Source organism: Phycomyces blakesleeanus (assembly GCF_001638985.1).
Source record: "Phycomyces blakesleeanus NRRL 1555(-) unplaced genomic scaffold PHYBLscaffold_33, whole genome shotgun sequence".
Lineage (NCBI taxonomy): Eukaryota > Fungi > Mucoromycota > Mucoromycetes > Mucorales > Phycomycetaceae > Phycomyces > Phycomyces blakesleeanus.
The window spans coordinates 337,912-353,825 of NW_017265163.1; the positions used below are offsets into that span (position 1 = coordinate 337,912).

Sequence of the window (15,914 nt, forward strand, 5' to 3'; positions counted from 1 at the left end):
CAAAAAAAAAGAAAAAACTCAACCACAGTTGATGAAAACATAAGTACTGTGACAAACATAAGAGAGATACATCTTAATAAACTTGGCTTTCCAAGACTTATGCTCTTAAGTAGATATATAGAGAAGGCTCTTGACTATATTAGATTTATGTTCGAAGGTGAAAAAACAAGCTAAATTCTTAATAAAGACTTGGTGATGAAATGGCCTCCTTCAGTAAACTTTTACATATTTTCATTGGAATTTAAATCGCCGTGTAAAGCAAAAGTGAGTGAAAATTCTAAATTTTCACTCGACAACGGGTTCTCTAGTCTATCTTTTAAAAATAGAAGAAGAGGGCATAAACTTGTACCAATCTCCCATCAAAGTTGACGAATTTAGTAGAGGGTAAATTATTAAAAGTCTCAATATTTTTTACTGTACGTACATTAGGCTTTTATCTGTAACTGTACAACAATATATAAATATTATCATAATGTCATTGTCTTGACATTACGTATCAAATACTTGAAAGGTGGAGTTTCTCAAACTTAACCTGAAATTATCTCAAAAAAAGTTTTGATTTTTGATCTTTGAATGAGAAACTGTGCATGGTTGCTGGAAAGCACCTCTAATATGCCAGGGTAACAAGTTATATGAAACATGCTATTGTCCTTACTTTTGGTTTTCGGTAGTTACGAATGAAAAAAAAAAGACGAAAAAAAAATATCGTAACCCTCAAGATTACCGAAGCTTTCTTTTATAGTTGCAGATGTATTGGTTTGTTTAAAAGCTGATTTTGTAACAAATAAGCGTTTTGTTTGACGCAAATTTTTATCTGATTGAATGTGCAATATATGTGAATATATCACTACAAGTCCCATTTAGACCTCGTTATTTCACTTGTTACAAAACATAATTATCTCTCTTTTTCTCTTTTTTTACTTTATAGCTCTATCTCTCTATTTCTGTCTCCTATTTTTTTTAAAAAGAAAGCTTACATGAATACTATTCAAGTAAGACAGAAAAAAAAGAATAACAGTAAGAAATAAGAATCAAAAATAGAGAGAAAGCGAAAGAGAGAAAGAGAGAAAGAGAGAGAAAAAGAAGCAAGAGATATATGTCAAAAAAAAAAGAAAGGAAGAAATAAAGAAAGATTAGCTAAAAGGTAATACGTTAACAAAGAAAAAATATATGGAAGATGCAGGTTGACCAGAGAAAGAAAGATGAAATAAAGAAGAAAAATATATAATAAAGTAAAGTAATAAAGTAAAATATGGAAGTGGAATGCAAGAGTAAAAAAAAAATTGTGTGAATGATGCGTAAAGAAGCAAATGGTGTCTTCTTTTTCTTTGTCTCTGGCATTATCGTTGGATTGATCGCTTGGAAGCTCTTCTTTCGATATCCTTTGTCTGCATATATTCCTAATATATAAATATAAAATATGTTTAGTATGTAGTGCAAATTATAACTAGTCCATCATTTACTCGTCTTACCTTGAATTTAAAGGTAGGATCTTGGCGAACAAAGGGATGTACCAGAAGATCAGCCGCAGTAGGCCGTTCAACAGGGTTACTAAAAACATTTACAAGTTTAGTCATTAAGAAGAAAGCTACATTTGGATATACTCTAAATCCTCTTTTTTTTATATATCTATCTATTTATATTTACATGGTAAAGCATTGTTGGAGAAAATCGCGTGCATGCTCTGATATGTCTTTGGGTATGGGTGGTGCCTGGTGTTTTCCAAGCTATATATATATATTATCAATAGTAATTGTTAATAAGGGTCAAAATATTTGTGCCAGCAGCTAAACACCTAATACTTACGCTGTACAATGCTGCAAGTGTATTGAGATCAAGCCAAGGGTGGGAACCTGTCAACATTTCAATGACAGTACACCCAAGACTCCTGTGAGACAAAAGATAGATAGATAATTATTAGTTAGTTAGTTAGTTAGTTAGTTAGTTAGTTAACTCCCATCTAATTTTTTTTTAAAAAACTCTTCTTGAGATATGTTGAGAAAAATTACCAGATATCAATCTTTGCACTGTAGGGTGCTCTGTTTACAACTTCTGGTGCCATCCAAAATATGGTGCCTCTCATTATAGAGTTTTGTGCATTAGGATCGTATGCTTCGTCTTGCCCACTCAGCTTGGAAAGGCCAAAGTCAGTAATTTTGCAGACACCATTGTGATCAAGAAGAATATTCCCGGCTTTGATGTCCTATTTTCATTTTATCGACGCATTGATTAATTGACAAGAACGAATTTATATTAGAATTATTAATATCATTAATATTAAATAATAGAAAACTTACTCGATGTAAAACATTTCGGTCGTGGAGGTATTCAAGTCCCAAAAGAATTTGACGTGTAAAGAAGCGTACAAGTGGATCATCGAATTTGCCACTCTTGCTCAAACAGGTTGCAATACTACCACCAGGAACGTACTCAAGGAAGATATGTAAGTGTCCTTCTTCTTCATCTGCATCGTATCCAAGATATTGAACAACGTTGTCGTGCACCAAATTCTCGAGAAGAGCGATTTCCCGATAAAGCGAATCAACGTGGTTGCGCATTTCTGGATTGGCAAGTTCGGATTTGGTGGTCGGCAAGTCTACTTGTTTGACAGCAATCCACTCGCCGTCGGCTGCCAAGTTGAGAGCGTGGTAAACACGACCAAATGAACCCTTTCCAATCAACTCACCACGCATCCACTGCATTTTGGTAGGAACTAATAAATACATAAAAAAAGTAATACGCAAAAACAGAGGAAAGGTATAAGACTTTCTTTCTTTCTTTAAGAGAAAAAAATAATAATAATATAGCACAAAAATTGAGCCCCATCCCTCCCCACCATCCCTCCCACTCCCCCCTTCAATTTCTCTTCCTTTTTTCAAGACATGTTCCCACATTTCCTTCCCCTCCAAACCTGCCTAATTTGTCCATATAATTTCCGGATATGGCTTCTCGAAATAGTGTTTGTGCCTCAACCAGCTGTCCAGGTTTGACCTGTTCAACCTTTTGTCCCCACATTTTGGTACTTCGTCGTCGCAAGTTATTGCTTGCTCTGAGGGCAATCTTGGTCAACTGCCATTTGCGATGAGCTTCATTGGCCAGAACACGCACTGATTTTTTGGGTGCCAGGTTGCATCGTGCAGCAGGAGCGACTGAGGGAATGGCGTTAATGACGATCTCTTTGTCGAGATCGTATCCAGGGAGGTACTTGTCAATGTCACCAAACAACTTTTCTACCGTAGGTCTGGTAACCCAATCAGCATCATAACCAGCTCCACCTCCTCCACCGCCACTTCCACTTCCACTGCCACTTCCACTGCCACCGCTGACAGGTGTTTCACTTGAATTTTCGTTAAGTGTCGACTGGGGTGAATAAGCGCTGTCAACTAGGCTTGGGGGTGTCTGTGTATTAGATTGAAGTCCTGGTGAAGGTTGACTAGACGGAGATCCCGATTCGGCTAGTAGAGTAGGAGATACATCTATGTGAAGGTCTTGGTTTTGGAAGCCAACCGTGTGTCCTGTACGTCCTGGAGACGAACTCTTAGTATCATTGTTTAATTTCTTTTTTTGTAAGGCTTCCTCTCGTTCCTTTATCAATTGTCCTTCGGTTGGCCACAACAAGGTAGATTTGGAAGGCTGGGGAGTATTTGATGGCTGAACAGCCCAGAGAGATGGAGAAGGAGAGGGCGAGGGCGAGGGAGATGGAGATGGAGATGGAGAAGGATTGTATGAAGGTGCATCTGACGGCGGGGTAGCTCTAATGGATAGAGGTGGGGAAGTAGTTTGAGCAACATTGTTAGATGGATGGACAGCCCAAAGAGAGACTGGAGATGGCTGAGCAGATTGTCTAGGTGTTGTCACAGGCGACGCCTTTCCGCTATCTAATTGAGGATTCTGTACTCTTGGAGCCACAGCCCACAATGAAACAGCTTGTTTCGTAACGGGTGATTTTACGCTTTCAACAATAACAGGAGGAGGAGGAAGGGGATTAGTGGTTGCGTCGGTGATGAAAGTAGATGTTATGGTGGTGGGGTTTGTGGCGGTATTTGTTGTTGTGGTTGGTGTGTTTGTGGTAGTAATAGTAGCAGTAGAAGAAGCTGCGGTTGTTCTGTCTACAGCCTGTTGCATTTTTTTGGGTGGAATAGCCCATAGTGAAATCGATGGTTTCTTGACAGGTTCATCAGTTTCATGAATAGGTAATGGGGGAAGAGGTGTGCTGTTTCTATCTCTTGAAACACTCGATATTGGTTGTGGGCCTGGCTGTTTAGGTGGAATAGCCCACATTGAAGTGGGTGGTTTGTGGTCTGCAATGTTGATCGAGTTTCTTGTCGCAGTTCCATTGGTCCGTGCGGAGAGGGTCGATTGTGGTTTTGGTGCAGTTGGCCAAGGCGAAGAGGTAGATGATCTGCAGCTCTTTTCGGATGATGATGTCTGTGGGCGTGGTGGGATGTTGTTCCATGAGGTTTGTCTGGATTCTACACTAATATCAGTAGATTGACGAATCGGTTGCTGGCGAGGTTGAACAGCCCAAAGGGACGCGGGTGGCAATGCTTTTGTGAATTCGGGGAATACTTTTCCTGATGCTGATGCTGATGATGCTGATGATGATGGTAGGGTGTTATTATTGTTAGTATTATTGTTATTGTTATTATCTTCAAATGGGTTTGACACCAATGTGTTTGTTGCACTGGAAGTATTGTTGGTATTTATGGTAGTTGTGGTGGTTGAGGAGGATTGTCCTGGCGAGACAGAGTATTCAGTTGATGTAGATCTACCTGAAGATCGTTTGAGGTTGAGATTGTTGTTACTGTTGTTAAGATTAATATCAAAGCAGCTATATTCGTCGCGAGTATCGTCAATGGGGGATGTTGTCGTGGTGGTATTTGTGTATCTTTGGGGCTCAGATACGAAATGATTATTTTCTTGGCCTGATGCAGGATCAAGTATCTGCAATCGACTGACAGGGGAAGCGAGAGAATTTGGGCCAATATGCGGGCTCAGTCGATCTGGCTGCATATAATTTTGTTGTCGACGCTGAGGGTCGTGAATATCTGAGTACCCAGGCGGCCAATTGGCCTGTGTTGGAGATATTTCTGCGGCTGAATATGACGATTGGCTGTACTGTTGTTGTGGGTGTCGGTACACTTGTCTGTAATAGCCACAAATCGATGACAAATAAGAGAGAGAGTAAAAAGAGGAAAAAAAATACTAAAGAATAAAATAAAGTAAAGTAATAAAAAGAGTGCTTACCTTGGATATTGGTTGGATCCACCTGAGAGATCTCCACTCATTCTATCGCTATTGTAGTGAATCTCTAATGGCCGTACCAACACTCTGTCCTTGGAGGAACTATCCGATATCCGGCAGATATGAACAAGATCGCTATCTAACAGGGCAACATCTGTACTCACACGACCAAAAGCACGCACATACACACACACACACACCTTCACTTTAATCACCTTTTGCAAGATAGCATCCAATTGAATTTGATTTGACTTACCATGTCGATTGCCATTTTCATGAAAGAAGCTGTACTGTTCAGGTTCCCCTTTAAGGCCAATCTTTTTAAGAATCAAATGTTTAATGTGCTGAGCATCTTTTATGTCTGTCACCACTAAGCTAAAGAAGGTGTCTGAGTCCGTGGTAACCTGGATTCGTTGCTCGCGTGAGGATGGGGGCTGTGGCTGTGGCTGTGGATGCTCCTGCACCAAAGAAAGGAGGAGAAAGATTGAAAAAAAAACACAAAAACACAAAAACACACACACACACACAATTCGTTTAAAAGGATATAAAAAAATATAAAAAAAGCTCTATATATATGTATGTACTTGTCGCTGTTGGACTCTTAGCCCGGTCATCTTCCAGTTTGTTTCTTGGTCTCCAGATGACATGCGAGGACTTTTGGGACTGTGAATGCGATCTGGTGAAACATTTGATTGTCCAAAACGGCTGTTTACTCCAATAGCAGGAGTTCCAGGTATGTAATGATGGATCGGCCGACCTCTTCCAGAAGGACCTATTGGTCTTATCTGTGGTACATTGAGGGTTTTCATGATCTTCGAAATTTGCTCAGGTGTGGAAGATATCCGTTCTGGAATATATGGTCTTATCCGAGCATAGTCTGAGTCTAATGTACTTGGTGGTGGAAGAGGGCGTGCAGTTCCATACAAAGGAGTGGTTGAACTGCGTGGAGGGATAACTAGTCGAGGCTGTAGAAGAACTCTGGTCTGCATGGGATCATGATACCCTGTTTGTTCATGTGGTCCCGAAAATGACTCTAAAGAACCATCGGACGCCTGTTTATTGTATGTGTGTGAATGTTCTGATGTGGTTGGCGTATATATATATATATATGTATGTATACATTTGTGTTTGTGTGTCTCTGTATATATTATGTGTGCGTTTTTTTTTGGATGAAAGTTTTACCTGATTAGATTCATGTGGTTGCAATTTTTTAATGCTGTGCACCAATCGTCGTTTTTCGCTGTACGCCAAGGATGATCTGGGCACTTTGCTCAAGTCGCTGATGGTTAGTTGTAAGAAGCCCTTGCCATGAATCTTTCTTTCTACACATCAAGAATAGTAAAATGTGTGAGCCCTGTCATCTTGCTTATGGACATGCGTCTAAAAAAACCTGCCTTCAAAGAATGAGACGATGCCATCCCAACCGTTGTCTAGCAACCAACGAACCACCTTCTCCGTAGGCCAATCTTCCTGAGCGGATGGCATTGAATCTTGTGTCAAATTTTGATTAGGTGGAAATTGATTGTTTATTGAATATTCGCTTTCTAGTGCCATGTTATTGCTGCAGCACGCATAAGACAGCCGTCTGAAGTCAAGCAAGCAAGCGAAAAAAAAAAGCGGAAGGATATCCAATTGAGGAAGTGCTGGCTACGTGCACACCATCCTCAAATTGCAAGCATGCGTCATTTTAACGTGACTTGTGTCTCTGGCCAACCACCTGTCCCAACACTCTAAATGGCATACTTGGCCGAGGCCAAGGGTCTAATGGCTTAATACTTATTATTCGAGGAGGTGAAAAAAAGGAATCTTTTTGGTGCCCTACTCTCCCTTCACTACCAAAAAATTTCTTATGTTCTTTATCCCTTTCGTAACTTCAAGATCACCCGCACTGTGTCTCCAACAGAAATTGATCTGAACATCTTTCACATTAAAGGAAATTATGGTGACACGATAAATCGAATAAAATAATAGATTTACATTTACTTTTCAATTTACAATATATTTAGATCGAGCAAGTATGCATACAGCTGGTACCACACCATTTCATTGTCTTGCATGGTTTTCTGGCTAAACAATAGTATTAATTATACTGTATGCTGTAGTGACATATCAAGTGGGAAGAAAGGTACATTTTATTTTTTCTTTCTACAGCAAGTATTAGAGTTTCTTCCTGTCTTTCTTTATTTTCCCAAGGTTTATACAGATATAGTATAGATATTTAAAGATCACCAGGAGAAAGCAGAAACCTTTGTATGGTACTGCAAATCAAAAGAAGAGCCATTTCGCCATATTCGCTGCTTTGGTAACATTTTTTTTTCACTCTGGGTGAGGTTAAGAATGTTAGTTTATTTTTTTATTTTGTTTTATTATTGATTGCTGTCAACAGTAACAATAGCTGTCTCCTTGGCGCCAATATATGTAATACTTGTGTAGCATTTTTCTAATGCGAGGTACATGTGTCTACTAAATATCATGTCCCAAAAAAAGATATTGCTTTCTCTATCCTTAATAAGACGTATCGTACAATTGGATATCTTAAAGCGACAAATCCATGGCTTTGGTCCTTTAAAATTCTGAACTCTCGTTTTTCTTTTTATGAGTGATTATACTTTACTGATATACATGTATGTATATGTGTATGTATGTATATATGTATTTATGCTTATTACTTTATTCACAAGATCGATTATAAACATTATTATTATAGTAGTAGTCCCTTTTGTTATTTCTGGCATTATTTCTCTCTTTCTGTGGTATGGTATCGAGTGTATGTGGAATTCTCCAATCAAAGGAGTATATCATTTGTGCTTAGAAAGCCAAAAACGGTCTTTAGGGAGAGATTGGTCTATAATAAGTACTATTCTGAGCCACGCAACTTCTTAATCCCTGTGAGCTCTCTCTATCTCTCTCTCTCTCTTTTTTTACTCTTCCTTGTTCTTCCAATGTACTCTATCTTATCAGCCAAAGAATGTACAGTATCTGTCCTTCTATAGTAAGCTGTGACATTAAAAATGAAGTTGAAAAAGGCATGCAATAAAACTTAAAAAGGTGCCCAATACACTTGCAAAATAAACTCTTTTTTTTTGTTTTTTGTTTTTTCTTGCAAATCTAATTATAGACCCTGAGCAAAAAGGAAAAATCAGCATTAATTCCGACCATCTATGGAAATTAAACTTACATGTAATTCACCAATACTATGCCTTTTCACAAGCCTAGCTCTATATTCTCTTACTGTGGAGTAGCAAATTCATTTCAACTGTAACATCATAAATGGTAAGCTTCATTACAGTTATCAGCTATTGTGTTTAAATTCACTATGTACATATATTAATTAATCATCGTGTCAAATACGAAAAAAAAAACACAGTAAACCAAGCGAATGGTGAAGTTAACCATATATATATGTTGAAAAGAAGAATAAAAGATATTTTAGTGGGAGATTTTCTTATACATTTCTCAATTCTCCCCCTCTTTCTGTTTGCTATAGACAATTACTTATCTTTTGTGGGTATTTAGTTGGCTTGTTATGTGAATAGTTAGCATACAATTTGGGCTTAATAGACAAAAAGATTAATTGAAAGCATATTCATACTTTATCATTCTCAGGATTCACACAAGACAAATAGCTGGTGATGTTATTGATAAGAAATACAGAAAGAAAAAGAACAAAGATCGTGTGGACCAAATGTGTTCACACTCGGAAAATATTCGATACAATTTTAGTAGATGTGGCGTGTGGAGTCAAAAGAAAGACATTGAAATTTGTGAGCTTAAAAAAAACAAATTAGCAAAACCCTTACACCAAATGGACATGCGCTATTGTGCAGGTCAATTAGATACTTTAATATTTTTGTAGAATATAAGATCAAGCGTTGTACATAATACAACTCATACGACATACTAAAAGTTCCACTAAAAAAAAAACAAATATTATATAAAATGATACTTTAAAACTCTCCTTGAAAAAAAAAGCATCCCAATTAAAGTAACCATTATTTGAGCGACTATGAAGAAAGCTACTGCCTTACGAAATCCTTAAAGGTACAATAATATATGTATGTAGCCTTTTATGACTCAGGGATGGAACTGTCTAGGAGGAATTTAGATACTTACTTAATTTAATAGGACATTGGATACATAAGAAATAGACGGGATCTTTTTGTAAGTGTCTTACAGTATTGTACAATGATCCTTTTGATGTGACTAAAAGCAAGGGTCAAATTTAATAAGGCAAAGCCATAACTCCACAAACTAACCCTCACAACAGAAGCCAACGTAATTTCTTATGCAGATGTTTACAGATAGTACTTTCCAAAAATACAACATAATAATAACAATCAATCATCTTTGTTTGGAAAATTATAAAAATGGGCCATATTATCTATTAACTCACACCAATTTTGAGTGAGGATTTGTTTCATATACTATAAGATAAATATATCTTCTAACATCAATATAAGCATATATATATATATATATTCATGTATGTATTTATACTGTATGGCCTTTTGTAGTAATATAAAGTCTGTGAATACTATCTTGATTTATAATGTCTTTTTTTTGCGAATCATAAAATTAAGCTCACAGTGAAATCTACGTCGATTTACGTAAATATTGTATACATTTTTCAAATCATTTGTTTATTCAGTCCTTTATTCATTTATACTGATAATCAAAAGTCATCAAGTACATATATTTCTAATTCGCGAACTCTAAGTTAACTGTACGCGAAAGAGAGTTCTAAGTTATAGGGCTTCTTCTTTTTAGACAGCAACACAGTAGGCTCTACCAGGAGAAAGGTTGACACACTGATGGTCTCCTCGGCGGCGCAATCCCTGGTTGTATTTGTAAAACTGGTTCTCGGAAATATGGTTTCTTCTAGCAATTCCCCTGCAGCTATCATCCCGCTTAGCAACATAGTATCTTCTGCAATTGGGATCAGTATGAGGAGCAAGGTGAAGACCGCGAGTATTAGGACGACGATGATCGTTACGATCATCTTGGTGTCCACCGTGTTCCTTGCCGGGTTCATTGGATGGTCCTTTGCCATGGTCATTGGATGGTCCCTTGCCGTGTTCATTGGATGGTCCCTTGCCGTGTTCATTGGATGATCCTTTGCCGTGCTCATTGGATGATCCTTTGCCATGGTCATTGGATGGTCCCTTTCCGTGCTCTTCTCTCTTATGATGTTCGGGTTTGTGGTGCTTAATCGGTTCAGGCTTATGATGCTTGATAGGTTCAGGCTTGTGGTGCTTGATAGGTTTAGACTTATGATGCTTGATGGGCTCTGGCTTGTGGTGCTTTACGGGATGTTTGTCATGAGCATTTGATGGTCCTGCTTTACGTTTCTCAAGCTCAATGATATCAACATCTTCAGTAACGTCCACCTCCTTTCGCTTGTGGTGCTTGAAAGGCTTTGGCTTGTGGTGCTTAAATGGCTTTGGCTTGTGATGCTTGAAAGGCTTGTGCTTTTTGATTTCCTTAATTCCATGATGGTCTCCAAGACCTTTGGCACGTTTATGGAAGCCATGGTCTCTTCTGTCATCCCTTCCGTGATCTCTTCCATAATCTTCGCCATGGTTAGATCTGCGTCGGGGCTTGACACAATACGATCTTCCGGGAACAGGCTTGTTACAGTGTCTAGGATTACCACCAAGATTGTCATTCCATCTCTGAAGTTCTTGAACAGAGATTCCGTATTCGCGAGCAATTGAACCACAAGTATCCCGTCTAGAAGCTAAAAAAAAGTGTATAAATAAAGCCTTGTTAGATTATCTGATATAAAGCAAAGAAGAAAGTAGCATATTGCAAATACATACCAGCATGGCGTGTTGCACAGGAGTTTCCTGGAGAAGCCAGTACCATGCTACTCAACAAGAGAAGAGAGGCTGTAAAGAGGTTAAGTTTCATTGAATGATATGAGATGAGATTAGATGAGATATTGAAGGTGAATTGGTGATTGAAAGAGAAAAAATTGGTGTGCTTTATATATATACCTATGCATATGTCTAGAACTTCTTGTAGACTCAATAGAGCCCACAAAACCGGTTTACATCTTAAAATAGCCAAAAGAAAAAAAACTGAGAAGGACATCTTTCGAAGAATATGATAATATTGCTGCACCTATCAAGAAGTTCAATTAACCCACTCCTCGTTCAAATGGTAAGCTACAACAAGCTCCCCTTGTCTTTCCCCTGTCTATATACATATATGTATACATACTTTTGTGACAGATAAAAAATAAACTGTATTTGATAAAAAAAAAAGCTAATCCTCCTGGATCGCGATTACTTGTTTGTGTAGCTCTATTATTATTTTAAAGAAAAATGTATCTTTGTTTTGTACTCTGGTACACTTTGTACCACAGCTGTCAGATATAAGGAGTATAATATATGTTGGCATGGAAATTAAATTCTTCTTTTTTTTTCTTCAACTCGATTTCGTGCCAATGCGCAGATCAACAATGGTAAACTCATTATGAAGTGTTTATATTAAAAGCCGTGATAGTGCAGCATATATCTGCCCACATTATTAGTGAAGAAGAATGCCAAGACAGATTTACATAAATATTTACAAAGTTCGTCTTGTATTGACAGCCTCGCAGTTATTACTTATAAGTTTGTGTACATTACAAGATATAATTTTAGCCATATATGCTATGTAGCAATATACTAACTAATGTGCTTTAACTGCAATACTCAAGTGTATTAATTTTTTGCTTTATTCATTGCAATATATTGATCCTCTTTGGTGAAAAGCAAAAATCATAGATACTTTACAATTTAAAAAAAAAGGAGTATAATGTAACGCTTTCTTAAACGTATATGTGTGTATGATTCTGAACACTTTCGATTGAGAGCAATTGCCAACAATAGACATATTGGCAAAGTTTTCTTTTTTTTTTACTAGTTCACCTGTTTTTTTAAAATGTATTCTTAATAAATGGTTGGTATTACTATAGAATATTATCTTTGTATTGTCCTTATGTACAAAAGAGAATATTAATCTTCTTTAGTTGATTTTAATAAGTTTGATGTCAACTAACTTGAAGTATGTAAATTTTTGCCACCAACTACCGATCCAAAACAACATTTTGTTTTAATACATATATATCTATAGTCACACCAAGATTCAGTAGACTTCAGTAGTACTCCACTGCTTCTATTAGCATAATTAATTTAGAATAAAATGGCTATAAATAAATAAGAAACAAAAAAAAAAGAAAGGCGCATATTGATCTTGTAATAGTAATTAGGAGTATTTCGGCATTCTGTATTTGAAAAAAAAAGATGGTCTTGTTTAAAAGTTTGTCGGAAAAGCAGTAACTGTAACCATTTGAAAAATCCTGTATATAAACAAATAAAGTCAAGGAGTATCCCATTTTAGGATTCAATTGGTTTTTTTTTCTTTCTTTTGTATGATCTGAGAGTGTGCTCTAGTATACAGAGCACTGTATAAATATAGACTTTTTTCTTATTTTTCTTAATAAAACGAATAATAATAATAAGAAGCAAGAGAGAAAGAAAAAGATGTATTTTTATGACATGAAAGAAGAAGTCCATTTGTCATAAGTAATATTAATCTTCTTGTTTTAGAGAAGCTTTTATATAATACTAATACACTTCTATGTAACTATTACTGTATTTCTGACAGCCATAGCGCAAAAAATGAAAAAGAAAATAGTTATCTGATTGGATTTAAAACAAGACATGATAAAATGTTACACATTTGACGATCAGTTTTCAGACCTCGTGTAATAAGGTTCATATTTAATAAACCCCTTTCTTTGTAGCCTTGTACAGAGAGAGCGAGATTGCCGCCACTATCCGCTCAAATTGTTTGCTTCTTCTTTTTTTTTGGGGCCAAATACAGTTATTTCATTGGTCTTTATTTAAGACAAAGTGGTTACTTTAAAAGAGTTGATATTAACAAACGGGGAGCAGCCTCTTGGACTAAAGAGTGATAATATTGGCAAACTACTAAATAAAAGAATGTATTCTCTCAAAATATACCACACTATAAGACATTAATAAATACTAAACTTCCAGACATAAGAAAAAAAGCTGTCGATAAGGTAACGCACCTTGCGACCTTTTCTTTTATGGTTATTTCATAGTACCAGAAAATAGCAATGTCAATATTAATACCAACTATTGAGAGAGAGAGAGAGAAATAAAGTATAATAAACCTTTTCTATTATATATATATGAAGTATCCACTAATAATTTTTATGGATCTATTATATTGTGTGTATGTGTTTGATCAATCGGTATACTTTGATATTAAATAAAGAATACCCAAAAATCTCCTTACGTATATTACAAGAATGCTTTAGAAAGATATGATATGTTTGTGCCAGCAAAAAAGAAATCGAAGACACGCCCAACGTGTAACTACGGGTATTCTACCAGTATATTCTATGGTTATGCTACAAGTACGATACGAATATGAGATAAAATGCTTATGGACAATTTTGTTGGTAAAAATAAAGTACAGTCAGATCAAGACTATAGCAACATCTTTATTATTATGAACGAGAAATATCTGAAATTAGTGTGACTATCCGAACAAAAGTCAAATTGTATTATGGAGTAAAGTACTGCCTTGCAAAGTAAAATAAACTCTGATGTACGAAAAGCTTGAAAAGAGAGAGACTGAAAGAGAGAGAAAATGACTGTTAATATGTAGGGTAGATATCTTGACATAGTAGCTCCATGAAACCTCCATTAAATACTACAAAATAAACCGAATTTTTTAAGGAAATATTTATTTGCGTTTTTCTGGATCCTATACTGTTCACTATTAAGAGCTACGAACAATATTCGGTGTTATATGTAAAACGTTTTGATATTATCCTTGTAATAATCAAAACTCTATTATAGTTCCAAGAAATCAACAAGATGTTGACTGTATGTACTTATACTAACTCCAAGAGTTTCATCTATATATATATACCCCAAAGACTCTTGTTACCTATCATGATTGGTTGTTAAAAAGAAAGAATGAACGAATGAACGAATGAAAATAAAAAGGCCCACTGTGTAAAAACTTGGGCGGTCTTTTAGATATATGTGTGAATATATATACATTTGTATGATAGTTATTTACTTTATATTTTCATTTTTTTTGAAAGGTTTCTATATATGTGTGTGTGTGTATCTAGGACTTTCTGCTGTATCCAACAAAGTCGACAAATCGCTCAGTAGTCTTTTGAATTACTTCTGGATCTTTAACCACAATATTTCCAAGTAATGGCCACAGATGGACCTGTTCAGGTACTTGGACGAGAGTGACCTGAAGACCGTGTTTACGAGCCTTTTCTGCCAATAGACCTGCATCATCTAGTAAAACTTCGTGACCTCCGACCAGAATAAGCATGCGGTGAGGAAGAGCATCGGCAAGTGGAAGTGTTGTCGTAAAAAGCTTAAAGGCAGTCTCTGAATTGACTTGGGGCATGTCTTCAGGTATAAGATAGCTGTCCTCCATACGAGCCAATGCAACAGGGCGAATGTAATCATATGAAGCATTGTTTTGCCATGAGTTTCCTCCTGCCTCCAGTCCAGTGTAAGGCGATACACACACAATTCCATCTGGGCGATCTTCAGGTTGAGTACAGCTCAACAATGTATCCACAAGAGCAGCGACACCAGCATCGTCTGCACCCAAAACAATCTTGTGAGCCGGGACATTCATTGTGTACACGAGCCAGTCGTATGCTTGAGTAAGGTCCTGGATAACATCTTCAAACAAATGGTGTGGTCCATGTCCTAACAAGAAAAAAGAATTTATAGTTTAGAAATCAAAGAAAAATAAATTTTCAGCATACTTACTATACTTTGCTACAAAGAAAGTTGATGGAAGTCCCTTATCATCAAGTGCAGTCAGCCAGTTTATAAAAGTCGGTACATACAACAGGCCGAGATTAAATCTGAATCCACCACCTAAATAAATAAGTGTTTGCGATGAGTAACTTGCTTGTTTTTTTTCTTGTTTGACATAAAGGCGTTGTCGCTTACCTGGTACCCAGAATACTACGCGTGCACTGTTTTCCAAACGATCATCTAGCTCTTCTCGTTTCATGTCACGAATGTCTCTTCCAACCCAGAAGCCATGTTCTTCTGTCTTTACCCAAGTACTATCGTAGCCAAAGAATAACTTGGCTAATACATGAACAATCAGCCTAGCATTGTGTGTGGATGGGATGGTGAATGCGACTCGAAGGAGGCCAGTTGTGATCCAGGATCTAATTGACCAAAGAAAAGTCGACATCTTTTTTTTTATCTTTTTTCTTTGTAAAGATGCTCTTCAGAGATCGAGATTTGATATTCAGGTTATTTATTTAGCTGGAGCACAAGGATACTTTCCATATTGAATACCTAAAAAAATTGACTATATATAGTTCTTTGTGTAGCTCAAGAAGAATCCAATACACTTTTTTCATGATTTCTGGGAAATGTTCTTGGAACCATACACTACAATATATACAAATTTGTGGCAGGTTATAAGCTGAATAGTTTAGTGAATGTGCATATTAGAGAAAGGCGATGCAGTCCAAGCCTCAAAGAAGAGAGTTTATTCACCAAGCCGAATGTTATACCACCAAAAGAAAAGCAGCTGTGTTTTTTTTTGTTCAGCTTGATTCATAATATTAATCAAACTTCTCCTCCTGT

General features: G+C 36.7%; 3 protein-coding genes across 3 annotated transcripts; all 3 read right to left on the minus strand.

The window, feature by feature from the left end:
* Window positions 1-1,424: 1,424 nt before the first annotated feature.
* On the minus strand, window positions 1,425-2,702 carry PHYBLDRAFT_118924 (hypothetical protein; the record flags this gene model as incomplete). Its single annotated transcript, XM_018428654.1, has 5 exons — window positions 1,425-1,551; window positions 1,648-1,727; window positions 1,807-1,888; window positions 2,010-2,203; window positions 2,298-2,702. 5 exons carry the CDS (start codon window positions 2,700-2,702, stop codon window positions 1,425-1,427), a joined length of 888 nt encoding a protein of 295 aa, XP_018284893.1.
* A 7,160-nt stretch (window positions 2,703-9,862) lies between these two features.
* Window positions 9,863-11,187, minus strand: PHYBLDRAFT_183743 (hypothetical protein). Its single transcript, XM_018438823.1, has 2 exons — window positions 11,064-11,187; window positions 9,863-10,981 (listed from the first exon to the last, which is right to left on the minus strand). Exons 1-2 carry the CDS (start codon window positions 11,152-11,154, stop codon window positions 10,008-10,010), a joined length of 1,065 nt encoding a protein of 354 aa, XP_018284894.1. The 5' UTR covers window positions 11,155-11,187; the 3' UTR covers window positions 9,863-10,007.
* Window positions 11,188-14,002: 2,815 nt separating this feature from the next.
* On the minus strand, window positions 14,003-15,537 carry PHYBLDRAFT_79752 (hypothetical protein). Its single transcript, XM_018443497.1, has 3 exons — window positions 15,261-15,537; window positions 15,075-15,185; window positions 14,003-15,011 (listed from the first exon to the last, which is right to left on the minus strand). Exons 1-3 carry the CDS (start codon window positions 15,511-15,513, stop codon window positions 14,404-14,406), a joined length of 972 nt encoding a protein of 323 aa, XP_018284895.1. The 5' UTR covers window positions 15,514-15,537; the 3' UTR covers window positions 14,003-14,403.
* Between the last annotated feature and the right edge of the window lie 377 nt (window positions 15,538-15,914).